Source organism: Xenopus tropicalis, chromosome 7 (genome assembly GCF_000004195.4).
Source record: "Xenopus tropicalis strain Nigerian chromosome 7, UCB_Xtro_10.0, whole genome shotgun sequence".
In the NCBI taxonomy this organism is placed as follows: Eukaryota; Metazoa; Chordata; class Amphibia; order Anura; family Pipidae; genus Xenopus; species Xenopus tropicalis.
In genome coordinates, this window is record NC_030683.2 from 3024604 (window position 1) to 3044162 (window position 19559).

Consider the following 19559-nt stretch of genomic DNA (forward strand, 5'->3'; position numbering starts at 1 on the left):
TGTTCCACCCGCTGACTGACCCCCACAGTGAGAGTAACTGACCCCCGCTCTGTCCCTCAGGTTAAATACAAAGAGGAGTATGAGAAGGGCAAAGGCAAAGCGGCCGCAACCTCCGACTCCCACCTGCTGCACTCGCTCCTCGTGGCCAAGAGGGACAGTGAGGTAACGGCCGGAACTGCTCTAGAACTGCTCTAGAACTGCTCTAGAACTGCTCTAGAACTGCCCCCTCCAATATCAGGGAATTGAAACACATTATTGTTTTCTATTTTACACATTTTCAAGGGTAACTTAAACACATTATTGTTTTCTATTTCACACATTTTCAAGGGCAACTTAAACACATTATTGGGTGTTGGGGACTTAAACACATTATTGGGTTGGGGACTTTCAGATGAAGGTGTTACTAACAGGGCCTGTATGTATCATTCTGTAGATCGCCTACAAGAAGGGCTTCCAGGAGAGCAAAACCCAGTTCCACCTGCCCATGGATATGGTGAATCTGTCCCACGCCAAACAGGCCCAAGCGCTGGCCAGCGACCTCGACTACAGGAAGAAGCTCCACGAATACACGGTCCTGCCCGACGACATGAAGGTCCAGTGGGCCAAGAAAGCCTACGGTCTCCAGAGTGAGGTACCGGCAAGAACCTAATGTTCAAGGGGGTAACTTTTAGTATGATGTAGGGACCGAGATCCTGAGACAATTTGCAATTGGTCTTAATTTTTTACTATTTGTAGTTTTTTAATGATTACAATTTTTGTTCAGCAGCTCTCCGGTTTGGAGTTTTAGCAGCTGGTTGCTAGTGTCCAAATGACCTTAGCAACCAGGGAGTGGCTTGAATGAGAGACTGGTATATGAATAGGGGGAGGGGCTGAATAGAAAGATAAGGAATAAAATTTAACTATTTCCCTTCTTCTGACTCTTTGCAGCTTTCAAATGGGGGTCACTGACCCCGGCAGCCAAACCCTATTGGTCTGTGAGGCTCCAGTTTTATTGTTATTGTTACTTTTTATTCCTTATCTTTCTATTCAGCCCCTCCCCTATTCATATATCAGTCACTCTCTCAAACCACTGCCTGGTTACTAAGGTAATTTGGATCCTAGCAACCAGATAGTTAATTCACAAAACTCACATCTGAATGTTTGGGCTTTGTTTCCCTGCCAGAGACGCTACAAGTCAGACCTCGATTGGATGAAAGGGGTCGGATGGATGGCGGAAGGGAGTCTCAATGTGGAACAGGCCAAGAAAGCCGGGGACCTGGTTAGTGAGGTAAGTCGCTGCTTCATGGTAGGTCCCCAGTATCTGTTTGGAGATTAAAAGACAAGTCAACCCCAAAAATGAGGTTTTGCTTAATAAAAGAAAACATAACTCTAAGCAACTTTCCAATGTGTGTAATTTTTAAACAATGTTGCAAAGCTCAGTCTCCCCCAGCGAGTCAGGTCTGTCAGGCTGCTGCCTTGTGTTACACTGTTTCAGGGGTCAGTCTCCCCCAGCGAGTCAGGTCTGTCAGGCTGCTGCCTTGTGTTACAGTGTTTCAGGGGTCAGTCTCCCCCAGCGAGTCAGGTCTGTCAGGCTGCTGCCTTGTGTTACACTGTTTCAGGGTCAGTCTCCCCCAGCGAGTCAGGTCTGTCAGGCTGCTGCCTTGTGTTACAGTGTTTCAGGGGTCAGTCTCCCCCAGCGAGTCAGGTCTGTCAGGCTGCTGCTCAGGGGTCAGTCTCCCCCAGCGAGTCAGGTCTGTCAGGCTGCTGCCTTGTGTTACACTGTTTCAGGGGTCAGTCTCCCCCAGCGAGTCAGGTCTGTCAGGCTGCTGCCTTGTGTTACACTGTTCAGGGGTCAGTCTCCCCCAGCGAGTCAGGTCTGTCAGGCTGCTGCCTTGTGTTACAGTGTTTCAGGGGTCAGTCTCCCCCAGCGAGTCAGGTCTGTCAGGCTGCTGCCTTGTGTTACAGTGTTTCAGGGGTCAGTCTCCCCCAGCGAGTCAGGTCTGTCAGGCTGCTGCCTTGTGTTACACTGTTTCAGGGGTCAGTCTCCCCCAGCGAGTCAGGTCTGTCAGGCTGCTGCCTTGTGTTACAGTGTTTCAGGGGTCAGTCTCCCCCAGCGAGTCAGGTCTGTCAGGCTGCTGCCTTGTGTTACACTGTTTCAGGGGTCAGTCTCCCCCAGCGAGTCAGGTCTGTCAGGCTGCTGCCTTGTGTTACACTGTTTCAGGGTCAGTCTCCCCCAGCGAGTCAGGTCTGTCAGGCTGCTGCCTTGTGTTACACTGTTCAGGGTCAGTCTCCCCCAGCGAGTCAGGTCTGTCAGGCTGCTGCCTTGTGTTACAGTGTTTCAGGGGTCAGTCTCCCCCAGCGAGTCAGGTCTGTCAGGCTGCTGCCTTGTGTTACACTGTTTCAGGGGTCAGTCTCCCCAGCGAGTCAGGTCTGTCCAGGCTGCTGCCTTGTGTTACAGTGTTTCAGGGGTCAGTCTCCCCCAGCGAGTCAGGTCTGTCAGGCTGCTGCCTTGTGTTACACTGTTTCAGGGGTCAGTCTCCCCCAGCGAGTCAGTCTGTCAGGCTGCTGCCTTGTGTTACACGTGTTTCAGGGGTCAGTCTCCCCCAGCGAAGTCAGGTCTGTCAGGCTGCCTGCCTTGTGTTACACTGTTTAGGGGTCAGTCTCCCCCAGCGAGTCAGGTCTGTCAGGCTGCTGCCTTGTGTACAGTGTTTCAGGGGTCAGTCTCCCCCAGCGAGTCAGGTCTGTCAGGCTGCTGCCTTGTTTACATCTGTTTCAGGGGTCAGTCTCCCCCAGCGAGTCAGGTCTGTCAGGCTGCTGCCTTGTGTTACAGTGTTTCAGGGGTCAGTCTCCCCCAGCGAGTCAGGTCTGTCAGGCTGCTGCCTTGTGTTACACTGTTTCAGGGGTCAGTCTCCCCCAGCGAGTCAGGTCTGTCAGGCTGCTGCCTTGTGTTACAGTGTTTCAGGGGTCAGTCTCCCCCAGCGAGTCAGGTCTGTCAGGCTGCTGCCTTGTGTTACAGTGTTTCAGGGGTCAGTCTCCCCCAGCGAGTCAGGTCTGTCAGGCTGCTGCCTTGTGTTACAGTGTTTCAGGGTCAGTCTCCCCCAGCGAGTCAGGTCTGTCAGGCTGCTGCCTTGTGTTACACTGTTTCAGGGGTCAGTCTCCCCCAGCGAGTCAGGTCTGTCAGGCTGCTGCCTTTGTGTTACACTGTTTCAGGGATCAGTCTCCCCAGCGAGTCAGGTCTGTCAGGCTGCTGCCTTTTGTTACAGTGTTTCAGGGGTCAGTCTCCCCCAGCGAGTCAGGTCTGTCAGGCTGCTGCCTTGTGTTACACTGTTTCAGGGGTCGGTACTCCCCAGCGAGTCAGGTCTGTCAGGCTGCTGCCTTGTGTTACACTGTTTCAGGGTCGGTCTCCCCCAGCGAGTCAGGTCTGTCAGGCTGCTGCCTTGTGTTACACTGTTCAGGGTCGGTCTCCCCCAGCGAGTCAGGTCTGTCAGGCTGCTGCCTTGTGTTACCCTGTTTCAGGGGTCAGTCTCCCCCAGCGAGTCAGGTCTGTCAGGCTGCTGCCTTGTGTTACACTGTTTCAGGGATATAACAATTGCCCCGTTGCTGTATGATCAGACGTATAACAATTGCCCCGTTGCAGAGAAAGTACCGGCAGAAAGCGGACTCGCTCAGGTTCACCAGCGTCGCCGACACCCCGCACATCGCTCACGCTAAGAAGAGCCAAGAGCTGCAAAGTGATGTGAGTCCCGTGTTGTCACTCAATTCTGCTTTATATTTGCCTTCAGATGCCCCAGAACAGGTGCGGGCGGGGGGGGGGGGGCAAGGAAATCCGAGACCCCCGGGCGGAATACATGCAGGAGCTTTAAATAGACTGAAAGCCTCAGTTCTGGTTCTGAGCCGCCTGTTAACTGGGTCGTTAAATTGACGCCGAGACCTGTATCCGACTAATGGGGAACCTTTACAGGGGCTGTAACCCCCACGTTCCGAGCTGCTTTATGTTATGGGAATACAGACTGCGTTTCACTTGCCCTTTGGCCGATTTCACCCCCAAGTATCTGTATAAAGGATATAGGATATGGGGGATATCTGTGGCTTCCCTGGCACAAAGCAGCAACAGGTGATACATTAACCCCATGCTGCTCTCACAGCTCTTTATTTTTATACCTGAGCCCTTATACTGATCATTTTACCCCGGGGCAATTGATATTTAGCAGCTATTTCTGTATCAGATCAAAGGGCTCATGTACTGTCTCTGGGCTCACAATGTAATGGGGCACGGGAAGGCAAAGCCATCGGCATACAGACTATACATTGGCATCAGGAATATAAAACAATATAGTAGAAAGTACCCCGGGATGGGCAGAAGTGGGGAGATGGGAGCAGAGTGCACTGGGAGACACTGGAGATAGATGGGGTAGATAAATGCTGGTGGGTAACACTGGCAGGGGGTAACACATTGGGGGAGATGGGAGCAGAGGGGTAACACATTGGGGGAGATGGGAGCAGGGGGTAACACATTGGGGGAGATGGGAGCAGGGGGTAACACATTGGGGGAGATGGGAGCAGGGGGGGTAACACATTGGGGGAGATGGGAGCAGGGGGTAACACATTGGGGGAGATGGGAGCAGGGGGTAACACATTGGGGGAGATGGAGCAGGGGGTAACACATTGGGGGAGATGGGAGCAGGGGGGTAACACATTGGGGGAGATGGGAGCAGGGGGGTAACACATTGGGGGAGATGGGAGCAGGGGGGTAACACATTGGGGGAGATGGGGGCCGGGGCCCCATAGAGCCCCATAGCCCCGGCACATTTGTATTGCCCCATAGCCCCGGCACACATGTATTGCCCAATAGCCCCGGCACATTTGTATTGCCCCACAGCCCCGGCACATTTGTATTGCCCCATAGCCCCGGCACATTTGTATTGCCCCATAGCCCCGGCACATTTGTATTGCCCCATAGCCCCGGCACATTTACTGCCCCATAGCCCCGGCACATTTGTACTGCCCCATAGCCCCGGCACATTTGTATTGCCCCATAGCCCCGGCATATATGTATTGCCCCATAGCCCCGGCACATATGTACTGCCCCATAGCCCCGTCACACATGTATTGCCCCAATAGCCCCGGCACATTTTGTATTGCCCCATAGCCCTGGCACATTTTATTGCCCCACAGCCCTGGCACATTGTATTGCCCCATAGCCCCGGCACATTGTATTGCCCCATAGCCCCGGCACATTGTACTGCCCCATAGCCCCGGCACATTTGTATTGCCCCATAGCCCCGGCATATATGTATTGCCCCATAGCCCCGGCACATTGTATTGCCCCATAGCCCCGGCATATATGTATTGCCCCATAGCCCCAGCACATATGTACTGCCCCATAGCCCCGTCACACATGTATTGCCCAATAGCCCTGGCACATTTGTATTGCCCCACAGCCCTGGCACATTTGTATTGCCCCATAGCCCCGGCACATTTGTATTGCCCCATAGCCCCGGCACATTTGTACTGCCCCATAGCCCCGGCACATTTGTATTGCCCCATAGCCCCGGCATATATGTATTGCCCCATAGCCCCGGCACATTTGTACTGCCCCATAGCCCCGGCACATTTGTATTGCCCCATAGCCCCGGCACATATGTACTGCCCATAGCCCCGTCACACATGTATTGCCCAATAGCCCGGCACATTTGTATTGCCCCATAGCCCTGGCACACATGTATTGCCCAATAGCCCCGGCACATTTGTATTGCCCCACAGCCCCGGCACATTTGTATTGCCCCATAGCCCCGGCACATTTGTATTGCCCCATAGCCCCGGCACATTTGTATTGCCCCATAGCCCCGGCACATTTGTACTGCCCCATAGCCCCGGCACATTTGTACTGCCCCATAGCCCCGGCACATTGTATTGCCCATAGCCCCGGCATATATGTATTGCCCCATAGCCCCGGCACATATGTACTGCCCCATAGCCCCGTCACACATGTATTGCCCAATAGCCCCGGCACATTTGTATTGCCCCATAGCCCTGGCACATTTGTATTGCCCCACAGCCCTGGCACATTTGTATTGCCCCATAGCCCCGGCACATTTGTATTGCCCCATAGCCCCGGCACATTTGTACTGCCCCATAGCCCCGGCACATTGTATGCCCCATAGCCCCGGCATATATGTATTGCCCCATAGCCCCGGCACATTGTACTGCCCCATAGCCCGGCACATTTGTATTGCCCCATAGCCCCGGCACATATGTACTGCCCCATAGCCCCGTCACACATGTATTGCCCAATAGCCCCGGCACATTTGTATTGCCCCATAGCCCTGGCACACATGTATTGCCCAATAGCCCCGGCACATTTGTATTGCCCCACAGCCCCGGCACATTTGTATTGCCCCATAGCCCCGGCACATTTGTATTGCCCCATAGCCCCGGCACATTTGTATTGCCCCATAGCCCCGGCACATTTGTATTGCCCCATAGCCCCGGCACATTTGTATTGCCCCATAGCCCCGGCACATTTGTATTGCCCCATAGCCCCGGCATATATGTATTGCCCCATAGCCCCGGCACATTTGTATTGCCCCATAGCCCCGGCACATTTGTATTGCCCCATAGCCCCGGCATATATGTATTGCCCCATAGCCCCAGCACATATGTACTGCCCCATAGCCCCGTCACACATGTATTGCCCAATAGCCCTGGCACATTTGTATTGCCCCACAGCCCTGGCACATTTGTATTGCCCCATAGCCCCGGCACATTTGTATTGCCCCATAGCCCCGGCACATTTGTATTGCCCCATAGCCCCGGCACATTTGTATTGCCCCCATTACATATTAATCCCTTTGATCTCCTGCAGATTATTTACAGGTCGGGGCTGGAGGACCTTCTCCATCATTATACAATAAGCAAAGATGAGCCGGTCTTCCTGCAGGCGCGGAGCAACGCCGCCAACCTTAGCGAGGTCAGTCCCGCCGATCCCGCCAATCTGTCCCGTTTCGCTTTGCCAACAATTTTGCGAAACTGCTGAAAATTTCACGAAAGTAGAGACTTATTTAATGCAACTGTGACTTTTTTTGATGCGACCGCAACTTTTTCCTCACTTTTTTGCGCAATTTGGCAGCGAATCCAAAGCTCATGATTACTTAGAGCCAATGGTATCGGCACGCTGGGGAATATCAGCCCATTATTGATATACAGTAGAACTGCCCCATCATTGGGCCGGTTATCATACAGCCCCAGTACCAGTACCAGTACTTTCTCCCACAACACATGACAAATTGTGGTTTGCACAGAAAATCTTGTTGTTACCCAAAGGGCCTTATTTGCCCTATTGCTACTCATGAGGTGAGGGAGGGTAACATATGAGCCCCCATCCCACCCAAAGCAACAGAATAATACAATGTACTGACCCGTTTCTGTTCCCTTTATTTCCAACAGCGACTGTACAAGAGCAACTGGAACCAACAGAAGGAAAAGGGCTTTGAGCTGCGACTCGATGCCTTGTCCATTCTCACAGCCAAAGCCAAGAGGGACCTCGCGAGTGATGTAAGGGCCCCGCCCCATCATATTCCTCCATGTAGCCCCAGAATTATTGGGGTTCAGTTTTGGGGGGGAGGGGGCCTGTAATGCCCATGAAATATTATCCTTATTATTTACAGTAGGGGGTACATTATCCCTTATAATACATGAGTGATACTCAGAGTTCCCTGTATAACTCAGCCTGCAGCCTTGTGCCTTTATATGGGCACAGAACCCCTCAGTGACTGCTAATATCCTTATCATTTACAGTAGGGGGTACAGTATCCCTTATAATACATGAGTGATACTCAGAGTTCCCTGTATAACTCAGCCTGCAGCCTTGTGCCTTTATATGGGGGGCACAGAACCCCTCAGTGACTGCTAATATCCTTATCATTTACAGTAGGGGATACATTATCCCTTATAATACATGAGTGATACTCAGAGTTCCCTGTATAACTCAGCCTGCAGCCTTGTGCCTTTATATGGGGGGCACAGAACCCCTCAGTGACTGCTAATATCCTTATCATTTACAGTAGGGGGTACATTATCCCTTATAATACATGAGTGATACTCAGAGTTCCCTGTATAACTCAGCCTGCAGCCTTGTGCCTTTATATGGGGGGCACAGAACCCCTCAGTGACTGCTAATATCCTTATCATTTACAGTAGGGGGTACATTATCCCTTATAATACATGAGTGATACTCAGAGTTCCCTGTATAACTCAGCCTGCAGCCTTGTGCCTTTATATGGGGGGCACAGAGCCCCTCAGTGACTGCTAATATCCTTATCATTTACAGTAGGGGGTACATTATCCCTTATAATACATGAGTGATACTCAGAGTCGGCCATTTTGTTTCTTATTTCCTGCAGATAAAGTACAAGGAAAGTTATGAGAAGACCAAGGGGCGACTGATTGGGGTTCAGGGAGCGGAGGGGGACTCCCAGTTGTCCCATTCTCTCCAAATGACCAAGCTGCAGAGTGACCTTCAGTACAGGAAGGGATTTGAGGAGTCAAAGACTAAATATCACCTCTCTATGGACATGTTGGACTTGGCCCGTGCCACCATGGCACAGAGTCTGGCCACCGGGCGCGGCTACAGGACGCTGCTCCATCACTACAGCTCCCTCCCCACCGACATGAAAGTGGAATGGGCCAAGCAGGCCTACAACCTTCAGAGCGACGTGAGGGCTCCCAGGATCCCTTTCACTTGATTGGGGGCCTCTGTGTAATTCTAGGGGGGCAGGGTTAAACTATGGGGAGATAATACGGGGTGCGACTTCCAGTAATATTTATATCAATGGAGGATGTGCACCTTTGAGCCAAATTTTAGTGTAGAGAGTGATATCCTGAGATAGTTTGCAGTTGGTCTTCATTTTTTATTATTTGTACTTTTTTCACTTTTTGTTCAGCAGTTAGCTGGTTGCCAGGGTTCAAATTACCTTAGTAACCAGGCAGTGACTGATAAGGAATAAAAAGTTACAATAACAATAAAACTGGAGCCTCACAGAGCAATAGGGTTTGGCTGCCGGGGTCAGTGACCCCCATTTGAAAGCTGCAAAGAGTCAGAAGAAGAAGGGAAATAATTAAAAAACTGTACAAAATAACAAATGAAGACCAACTGAAAAGTTGCTAGGAATTGGTCATTCTATAACATACAGTGCTAAAGTTAACTTGAAGGTGAATTACCCCTTTAAAGAGCCCCACACAGCGAGGAAACCCCTAATGTCCCTATCACTGTAATCTCTTCCTTTAAACAGTACGAACAAAACAGGGAGGAGGGACTAAAACACTCATGTTACAAATTTTAACAACTTCTCCCCAGCTTACCGACAGCATGCAGGAACTACATAACCCACAATGCATTGCACTGGGATGTTCCTTTCCTTATTGACATCACGTGTGCAGCAGGGAATTGTGGGATTGAGAGGGTGCAGGCTGAAGACAGTTGACTAACTGAGCCACAAAGTAGTCAGCCAGATCAGCAGGGGAACAGGGGCTTGGGAACTGGTCCAACCCATATTATTACATTAAACATCATGAAAAGGTTAAGAAGTTTAGAAGAGACAATTATACTCCCCAACCTCACGAGGCGCCATTGTGCCCTTTCTCCCCAGAACCAATATAAGTCCGACCTGCGGTGGATGAGGGGAGTCGGCTGGATGACGGCAGGTTCGTTGGACGCGGTACAGGCCAAGAAAGCAGCGGCGCTGGCCAGCGAGGTGAGAACCAGCGACCCAGTTGGTCTGGGACAGGAGCCTATGGGGGTACAGGGTCCTCGCTGTTATTGGGGGGTTTATTATGGGCTCGTTATTGGGAATATAATGGCACAGTAATGCTCCGCCCCATGGATTTGGCTGAATCCATTGCCTCTGGCTGAACTGAATCGGCCGGACCCTAATGTAGCGGATTTGGTGCCTCCCTATTAATAATTCACTTTCTGCCCAATCAGAAACGGTACCGGCAGTCGCCCTCGGCGCTGAAGTTCACCAGCATTAAGGACACCCCCGAGATGGTCCAAGCGAGGATCAGTTATAACCAGGCTGTCGACGTAAGGTTCCTCTGTGTATTTTCAAATCATTAATGGGGTTGGTTCCCCTTTAAGATAAGATCGAATGCCTTATTCCTAGCAACTTTGCAATTGGTCTTTATTATTTATTTTTGCCTAATTTTTTTTTTAGCTCATCTTTCTATTTAGTCCCTTTTCTATTCATATTCCAGTCTCTTTTTCCCCACCACTGCCTGGTTGCTAAGGTAAACAAGGCCCTAGCAACCAGATAGCTGCTGAAATTCCAAGAGGCAGCGGCAGTGGAATCAGGGACTTAAATGCAGCTTCAAATGAAAGGTTTGACCCCTTGAAAGGAAAAACTACAGATAAATACACAAATAGCAGAGACTCCAGTGTAACAAGGACCAGTAAATCCTTATAGGAGTCACTCACGTTAAAGGGGTTGATCCCCTCTGAGTTAGAGAGTGATATTCTGAGAAAATGTGCACTTGGTCTTCATTTTTTATTTGTAGATACTTATTTTTAGCTGCTTTCCAGTTTATAGTTTCAGCAGCTATCTGGTTGCTAGGGTCCAAATTACCTTAGCAACCAGGGAACTGTTTGAAACAGAGACATAGGAAAGGACCTGATACAAAGATAAGGAATAAAAACAACAACAACAATAAAACTGCAGCCTCATATAGTAATAGTTTCTGGTTGCCGGGGTCAGTGACCCCCAAGTCCAATTGCTTAGAGTTACCCATTCTATAACATTGTAATAAACCTTTGTGCTTCTCTTATTACAGAGTAAATACAAGGAACAAGGGAAGAGCGTGAAGCACCATTACACCCCCACTGCCGAACTGCCGGAAATCCTACAGGCAAAACTGAATGCCATGAACCTGAGCGAGGTACGGGGGCGCCGCCCAGCTGGTAACCAAGGGTAGTGCAAGTAGCAACGAGCGTCATTATATGGCGACTTCCAGCATTTCCCATATCAAAATGTGTCCCCCCTTCTGTTACATTCAGAATAAATAAGTAAAGAATCAGAGAGACAAGAGGATAGAGGTCCCTGCCCCGTAGAGCTTACAATCTAATCTGCAATCTAAGGGAAGGTACATGGGGCAATAAGGCATCAGTATCTCTTGTTAAGCCCTTTGTGATCTGTTCCACAACAGACGAGATACAAGGAGTCGTGGAGCCGACTGAGAGACGGGGGCTACAAACTCAAACTGGACGCCATTCCTTTCCAGGCGGCCAAGGCGTCCAATGAGATCATAAGCGACGTGAGTGTCACTAACGTGGGGGGGGTTATAATGAGACGGGGGGTATTAAAGGGGATGTTCACCCCTGAGTTCACTTTTAGTATGAAGTAGAGAGTGATATTCTGAGACAATTTGCAGTTGGTCTTTTTTTAGTTATTTCACTTTTTGTTCTGGTTGCTAGGGTCTTAATAACCTTGGCAACCAGGGAGCAGTTCAAATGAGAGACAAGATTATTAATAGGACCTGTATAGAAAAACAAGTAACAATAATGATAAATCTGGAGCCTCACAGAGCAATAGTTATTTGGCTGCCGGGGTCAGTGACCCCCATTTGAAAGCCATAAGAAGAAGGCAAAGAATTCAAAAACTCTAAAAAATATATATAATGAAGACCAATTGAAAAGTTGCTTAGAATTGGCCATTATGTAACATAGTAAAAGTTAACTTAAAGGTGAACCCACCCCTTTAATTAGATAATACAGTAATGCAGCAATACGGGGTAAGGGAAAAGCTTTGGGAAACAGCGAGAATAAAACATTGCCCTTAACTCTGCCGTCTCCCCGCAGCACAAGTACAAGGAGGAGTTTGAGAAGGTGAAAGGGAAGATGATTGGCCTTCGCCGGCTGGAGGATGATATAAATATCGCTCATTCCGTCCGTGCCGCCTCCCTGCTCAGTGATGTAAGTGTCTGTATTGGCTGAACTTATAGACCTATTGTTTCTCCTACTCCCATGTAACTGGAGGAGTCCCAAGCCGGACTTGGATTTCTTACTATTGAGTGCTATTCTGATACCTACTGGGAGCTGCTATCTTGCTCCCTTCCCATTGTTCTGCTGATCGGCTGCTGGGGGTGAGGGGGGGATATCACTCCAACTTGCAGCGCAGCAGTAAAGTGAGACTGAAGTTTATCAGAGCACAGGTCACATGGCTGTGGCACCCTGGGAAATAAAGAATATGGCTAGTCCCATGGGAAAAACAGATTTTTATGAAGATTTAACTGTTTGTAGTATAAAGGGAGGAGTCTCATTCAGGAAATGTGCTGCTCTCCTCCCCCTGGACAGGTTCAGTACCGGAAGGGCTTTGAGACGACTAAGACGCAGTTCAAGCTGCCGATGGACATGATACACCTGACCCATGCCAAGAGAGCCCAGTCGTTGGCCAGTGGGCAGGACTATAGGCACGCGCTGCACCATTACACCGCCCTGTCCGATGACGTGAGGCTGCTGGCGGCTAAGAAGGCGCATGAACTCCAGAGCGAGGTGAATTGTTATAGTTCAACTGCTAGATCTGCCCTGGCCACGCCCACTTAAAATTGGACACACCCCCAAAGGTGCCCATACAGGGGCAGGTTCCAGCTGCCGATTCGGGTCCTTAAGATTCAGCAGCTTATCTGCCTGTGTATGGGGCCCTCTGACAGGCCTCCCTGGCTGATATTGGGGCAAAAATGGGCCAGATATTGATTGGACAGGCTTGATTTGTCATTGGATCTGGGACTGCATTGGTTTATTGATACAGTTTGCATGGGGGGCCCCTAGCATGAGTGCATTTGCCAGGGGGGGTCATGATAGGCAAGGTAAATAAAAGGGTATTTTATAGAAAGTATTCTGCCATTATTTCATGATAATTTGACCACCAGAGGGCGCTGTGGATGCAGTTCCAGTATCAATTAGCAACCATTAATAATAATAATAAACCCCTATTTATAAGTGAATATTTAATTCCAGAAACTCTACCGCTCCGACCTGAGCTTCATGAGAGGGGTGGGGTGCATCACCCCCGGGGCCCTGGACATTGAGGAAAGAAAGAGAGCCACTCAGCTGATCAGTGAGGTAACAGCAACCAATCAGTGGAGGATATGGGGGTGTGGCCGGGATGTTTGATGGATTAAAGGGGAAGTGGCACTGTGATTAGAAATGAGTCTTTATAACAAACAGGCAGTTATATAATATAATGTTCCAATAGTGCGGTCCCTCCTGCTGCTGCTGCAAGCCAATCCTGCTGCGAGCCCCCCGGCTCCTCCCCATTGACTTTTGATTCTTTGTCATTAGCGTAATTACCGGCAGCGGCCGCAGAGCCTCAAACACACCGCCGTGGCCGACTCTCTGGATATCCTTCATGCCAAATTCAGTAACAAGGTAACCAATGAGGTAGGTACCAGCCCACTGGGTCTCCGGGATTCTTACATAACAACCCTTTCCATTTGCCCTACGGGAAAGGGACCCTGAAAATGGTTTAACTTTGTCTTTAATCCTCCTTTAGCGCCTGTACAAGGCTGTGGGGGAAGATGCTCTGCACCACTACACCGCCATCTTGGATTTGCCTGAGCACCTCAGGGCCAAGCTGAACGCAGCCAATCTCAGTGATGTGAGTGTTCATTCCCCCCATGGGAACAGCAGGCTTTCCTCCTACTTACCCCAGTATAACGACCCCGGGGGCTCAGGTTTGCCCCCTCCTTAGATCCATATATTAGTGAGATGGGGGTCACTGCTATGAGCAAACAAGGGAGCTGCCCACAGATTGGCCCACCGGTGTATCGGGAGAAATCCTAGTGGGCCCCCTGGTCCTGTGGGGGCTTACTGGGGGGGGGGGCTGGGGCCCTTATCTGGGGGGGGGGTTGGGTGGGGGGCCTGATCCTGGGGGGGGGCCCTTATGGGTGGGGGCCCTTATCTGGGGGAGTGGGGGGCCCTTGGGTGAGGCTGGAGTGGGGGGCCCTTATCGGGGGTAGGGTGAGGCTGGAGTGGGGGCCCTTATCTGGGGGGGTAGGGTGAGGCTGGAGTGGGGGGCCCTTATCTGGGGGGTAGGGTGAGGCTGGAGTGGGGGGCCCTTATCTGGGGGGTAGGGTGAGGCTGGAGTGGGGGGCCCTTTGATCCGATTTTCCATTGGACCCAACCTCCCCCAGGTCCAACACTGTTTCCCAGGAAACCCAAGCAAGTTTTTTCCCATCGCTGTTTCATTGGAATCTATAGGGAATATTATTGTTTAACTCACGGGGCACTGGATACAAATAGACTGTAGAAAACCCTGTGGCCCCCTGTAAAGGCCAAACTCCCCCCCCTGCGCAGAAAGTCATGTGACCAGACTAACGTTGCGATTTTTTTTCCTTTACAGATAAAATACAGGGAATCCTGGCTGAATACGAGGGCCCGGGGCCACACACTGACCATGGAAGCGATTCCATTCCAGTCGGCCAAGTCTTCCGCAGACATCGCCAGTGATGTAAGTGCGAGGGGGCAGGGGATTCTGGGTAAAACCAGGCAGTCGTTGGGCCATAAGGCGCCAATGGGATTATTTTAGTGTCAGAGGAAGAGAGGGGATAGAACAGCTTCATTCTTGAGAGCGCAGGCAGCACAGAACTTGTTTTGGTTCTTGGCACTGGGACAGAACCAGAACCGAAGGCCTTGTGCTTTTATACAGGTCATGGAACTCCGGGGGGACTCCTATCCTCATATTTTACAATAGGGGGGACTTTATTTATTATAATATACAAGTTTCAGTGAGTCATGTGACAGAGATGACATCACTAAGCTCCCATTATAACTGATGACATCACTAAGCTCCGTTTATAAGGATATAATTTACAGTTTGTTCCCATAGGGAAATGACCCAACTGTATATGATAATAATAATAATAATAACAATAGATGTATTTGCAGTCTGGGGAGGGGCTGTAGGTGCATCATTACATTTTGGGGTGCAGTTTGCCCCTTGCTAGGGGTTACAGTGGGGCTTATTCTCTAATTGAGTTGTGACTTACCGGCCCTACAGTATAAATACAAGCACAACTATGTGACGGAGAGAGGGAAGCACATCGGGTCGCGGAGCGTTCTGGACGACCCCCAGATGCTGCACTGCCTGCGCGTGGCCAAGATACAGAGCGACCAGTTGTACAGGAAGGACTCCCAGGACCTGCGGTCCCAATACCATCTGCCCATGGACATGATGAATCTGGCGCAGGCCAAGAGGGCCCAGGCGCTGGCCAGTGAGCAGGACTACAGGCTGAGGCTCCATCACTACACGGCCGACTCGCAGGACATGAGGCTTCAGTGTGCCAAGCGGGCAAATGAGCTGCAGAGCGAGGTGAGCCAATGGGACTGCCTACCTATGTACATAGAGATCTACCCCCAGACACATTAATAGGGCACATGCATGACTCACAGAAGCCCATAGGGCATTAGCCAGTCCCTATACCGGCTACATGTATCTCTCTGGTTATAGAAGCTGCCATAATACTTGGGCATTTTAGCTGCAATGCCTATTGATGGCCATTAGGTGGAACCCTTGCTCTGTCAAGTTGGGTATTTTGCCTTCTCTTTCTCCAGATAAAGGTTGTACAGGCACTTGTGTAGCTTTATATACAGTAACTGTAATTAACATGTTGCCCCCCCCTCACTCAGAGTATTTATTTCATTACTCATTGGCCTAATACCTGCAATGCCTCCTCTCTCCCTACAGAGGCGCTACAAGTCGGATTTACTGCACACGCGGGGAGTGGGCTGGGAGGCCGCAGGATCCCCCCACATCGAGGCAGTGAAGAAGGCCGGGGAGCTAATAAGTGAGGTACATACTGGCAGGGAAAGGGTTACACTCTCGGGTGTTGGGGTGACGTCTGTTACTGGTAGAAACGGGGTGTTCTGGGGGGGGGCCCCTCTGAACTGCAGTGAATCATAATGGCCTCCCTGATGCCCCTTTCCACGGTTTCTTGTACAGTGGGGCAGGGCAAGCAGCCTAAGGGTTGCCCTAGGGTGGGGCAGATCGAGCAGTTCTGCAGGGGAATGGGTCCGTAGATAAAAGCTGTCCTGGGGTCCTGTTGTAACGGCTGCCTTCCTCCTGTGTGTGCAGAGTAAGTACCGGCAGAACCCGGGCTCCATGGCTTTCACCTCTGTGCAGGACTCCCCCGACCTGCTCCATGCCAAGAGCAGTTACCTGCAGTGCAATGAGGTGAGTATGGGGGCGCCACTGAGCATTCACAAAGCAGTGCTTGTCTGGGACCCATAAATACCAATAAATACACTCCCCCGTGTTAAGGAAGCAGAGACAGTCACATGGGTACCAGGAAATACACTCCCCCGTGTTAAGGAAGTAGAGACAGTCACATGGGTACCAGGAAATACACTCCCTCGTGCAAAGGAAGCAGAGACAGTCACATGGGTACCAGGAAATACACTCCCCCGTGCAAAGGAAATAGAGACAGTCACATGGGTACCAGGAAATACACTCCCCCGTGTTAAGGAAGTAGAGACAGTCACATGGGTACCAGGAAATACACTCCCTCGTGCAAAGGAAGCAGAGACAGTCACATGGGTACCAGGAAATACACTCCCCCGTGCAAAGGAAATAGAGACAGTCACATGGGTACCAGGAAATACACTCCCCCGTGCAAAGGAAATAGAGACAGTCACACGGGTACCAGGAAATACACTCCCCCGTGCAAAGGAAATAGAGACAGTCACACGGGTACCAGGAAATACACTCCCCCATGCAAAGGAAATAGAGACAGTCACACAGGTACCAGGAAATACACTCCCCAGTGCAAAGGAAATAGAGACAGTCACACGGGTACCAGGAAATACACTCCCCCGTGCAAAGGAAGCAGAGACAGTCACACGTGTACCGGGAAATACACTCCCCCGTGCAAAGGAAGTAGAGACAGTCACATGGGTACCGGGAAATACACTCCCCCGTGCAAAGGAAGCAGAGACAGTCACACGTGTACCGGGAAATTCACTCCCCCGTGCAAAGGAAATAGAGACAGTCACATGGGTACCAGGAAATACACTCCCCCGTGCAAAGGAAGTAGAGACAGTCACATGGGTACCGGGAAATACACTCCCCCGTGCAAAGGAAGCAGAGACAGTCACATGGGTACCGGGAAATACACTCCCCCGTGCAAAGGAAACAGAGACAGTCACATGAGTACCAGGAAATACACTCCCCCGTGCAAAGGAAGTAGAGACAGTCACATGGGTACCGGGAAATACACTCCCCCGTGCAAAGGAAATAGAGACAGTCACAGGGGTACCGGGAAATACACTCCCCCGTGCAAAGGAAGCAGAGACAGTCAGCTCGTAAGTATTTTGCCCCAGGTGTAGGCTTGGGGAGACTTACTTGCCCCTGGCTGAATACCCATGAGTAGGAGGTCAGTGCGCAGCTGCCGTGTTTATCCCCTATGAGGTCACAAGCGCCTCACTATGATGTAATGGCTGTGGGAATGTAACTGTGTGTGGATCTCCTTGCAGAGACTGTACAGATCTGGGGACTCTGGATCGTTGCACAGATACACCCTGCCTCCTGATCACCCCGACTTTATCCGAGCTCGTATCAACGCCTCCCAGATCAGCGATGTAAGTACCTCCCCCGCCCCCTGCCCTTGGCATGTATTGTCCCGTTATACAGAAAGTTCTGAAATATGGAAATCTCATACCCATAGAGTCCAGTGTTCCCCTAGAGTCCAGTGTTCCCCTAGAGTCCAGTGTTCCCCTAGAGTCCAGTGTTCCCCTAGAGTCCAGTGTTCCCCTAGAGTCCAGTGTTCCCCTAGAGTCTAATGTTCCCCTAGAGTCTAATGTTCCCCTAGAGTCAAATGTTCCCCTAGAGTCCAGTGTTCCCCTAGAGTCCAATGTTCCCCTAGAGTCTAATGTTCCCCTAGAGACCAGTCCCTAGAGTTATGTTCCCCCTGAGACCAGGTCCCTAGGTTAATGTTTCCCCTAGAGTCTAAGTCCCCTAGGTTTCCACCTAGAGTCTAATGTTCCCCTAGAGTCTAATGTTCCCCTAGAGTCAAATGTTCCCCTAGAGTCTAATGTTCCCCTAGAGGTCCTAATGTTCCCCTAGAGTCCCAGTGTTCCCCTAGAGACCAGTGTTCCCCCTAGAGACCAGTGTTCCCTAGAGACCAGTGTTCCCCTAGAGACCAGTGTTCCCCTAGAGTCTAATGTTCCCCTAGAGTCTAATGTTCCCTAGAGTCTAATGTTCCCCTAGAGTCAAAATGTTCCCCTAGAGTCCAGTGTTCCCCTAGAGACCAGTGTTTCCCTAGAGTCCAGTGTTCCCCTAGAGTCTAATTTTCCCCTAGAGTCTAATGTTCCCCTAGAGTCTAATGTTCCCTAGAGTTCAAATGTTCCCCTAGAGTCCAGTGTTCCCCTAGAGTCCAGTGTTCCCCTAGAGACCAGTGTTCCCCTAGAGACCAGTGTTTCCCTAGAGTCCAGTGTTCCCCTAGAGTCCAGTGTTCCCCTAGAGGTCCAGTGTTCCCCTAGAGTCCAGTGTTCCCCTAGAGTCCCAGTGTTCCCCTAGAGTCCAGTGTTCCCTAGAGTCCAGTGTTCCCCTAGAGTCCAGTGTTCCCCTAGAGTCCAGTTCCCCTAGAGTCTAATGTTCCCCTAGAGTCTAATGTTCCCCTAGAGTCTAATGTTCCCCTAGAGTCTAATGTTCCCCTAGGGTCCAGTGTTCCCCTAGAGACCAGTGTTCCCCTAGAGTCCAGTGTTCCCCTAGAGACCAGTGTTCCCCTAGAGACCAGTGTTCCCCTAGAGACCAGTGTTCCCCTAGAGACCAGTGTTCCCCTAGAGACCAGTGTTCCCCTAGAGTCCAGTGTTCCCCTAGAGTCCAGTGTTCCCCTAGAGTCCAGTGTTCCCCTAGAGACCAGTGTTCCCCTAGAGTCCAGTGTTCCCCTAGAGACCAGTGTTCCCCTAGAGTCAAATGTTCCCCTAGAGTCTAATGTGCCCCTAGAGTCCAGTGTTCCCCTAGAGTCTAATGTTCCCCTAGAGTCTAATGTTCCCCTAGAGACCAGTGTTCCCCTAGAGTCCAGTGTTCCCCTAGAGACCAGTGTTCCCCTAGAGTCAAATGTTCCCCTAGAGTCTAATGTTCCCCTAGAGTCTAATGTTCCCCTAGAGTCAAATGTTCCCCTAGAGTCCAGTGTTCCCCTAGAGTCCAGTGTTCCCCTAGAGACCAGTGTTCCCCTAGAGTCCAGTGTTCCCCTAGAGTCCAGTGTTCCCCTAGAGTCCAGTGTTCCCCTAGAGTCCAGTGTTCCCCTAGAGACCAGTGTTCCCCTAGAGACCAGTGTTCCCCTAGAGTCCAATGTTCCCCTAGAGTCCAGTGTTCCCCTAGAGTCCAGTGTTCCCCTAGAGTCCAGTGTTCCCCTAGAGACCAGTGTTCCCCTAGAGTCCAGTGTTCCCCTAGAGTCCAGTGTTCCCCTAGAGTCCAGTGTTCCCCTAGAGTCCAGTGTTCCCCTAGAGTCCAGTGTTCCCCTAGAGCACCAGTGTTCCCCTAGAGTCTAATGTTCCCCTAGAGTCAAATGTTCCCCTAGAGTCCAGTGTTCCC

At 50.8% G+C, this 19559-nt stretch overlaps 1 protein-coding gene across 1 annotated transcript in view; it reads left to right on the forward strand.

Moving 5' to 3' along the window:
• The window catches only part of nrap (nebulin related anchoring protein), a 48101-nt gene that overhangs the window by 21900 nt on the left and 6642 nt on the right, over positions 1–19559 (forward strand). Inside the window, exons 18-38 of the mRNA XM_031905863.1 lie at positions 61–162; positions 434–631; positions 1163–1267; positions 3617–3715; positions 6845–6949; positions 7426–7533; positions 8382–8693; positions 9627–9731; positions 9962–10060; positions 10804–10908; positions 11176–11283; positions 11828–11941; positions 12323–12520; positions 12986–13090; positions 13310–13408; positions 13521–13625; positions 14370–14477; positions 15027–15338; positions 15714–15818; positions 16101–16199; positions 17498–17602. Of these exons, the coding sequence (XP_031761723.1) occupies positions 61–162; positions 434–631; positions 1163–1267; positions 3617–3715; positions 6845–6949; positions 7426–7533; positions 8382–8693; positions 9627–9731; positions 9962–10060; positions 10804–10908; positions 11176–11283; positions 11828–11941; positions 12323–12520; positions 12986–13090; positions 13310–13408; positions 13521–13625; positions 14370–14477; positions 15027–15338; positions 15714–15818; positions 16101–16199; positions 17498–17602 (2796 nt within the window). The remainder of the gene's footprint in view (positions 1–60; positions 163–433; positions 632–1162; positions 1268–3616; positions 3716–6844; positions 6950–7425; positions 7534–8381; positions 8694–9626; positions 9732–9961; positions 10061–10803; positions 10909–11175; positions 11284–11827; positions 11942–12322; positions 12521–12985; positions 13091–13309; positions 13409–13520; positions 13626–14369; positions 14478–15026; positions 15339–15713; positions 15819–16100; positions 16200–17497; positions 17603–19559) is intronic.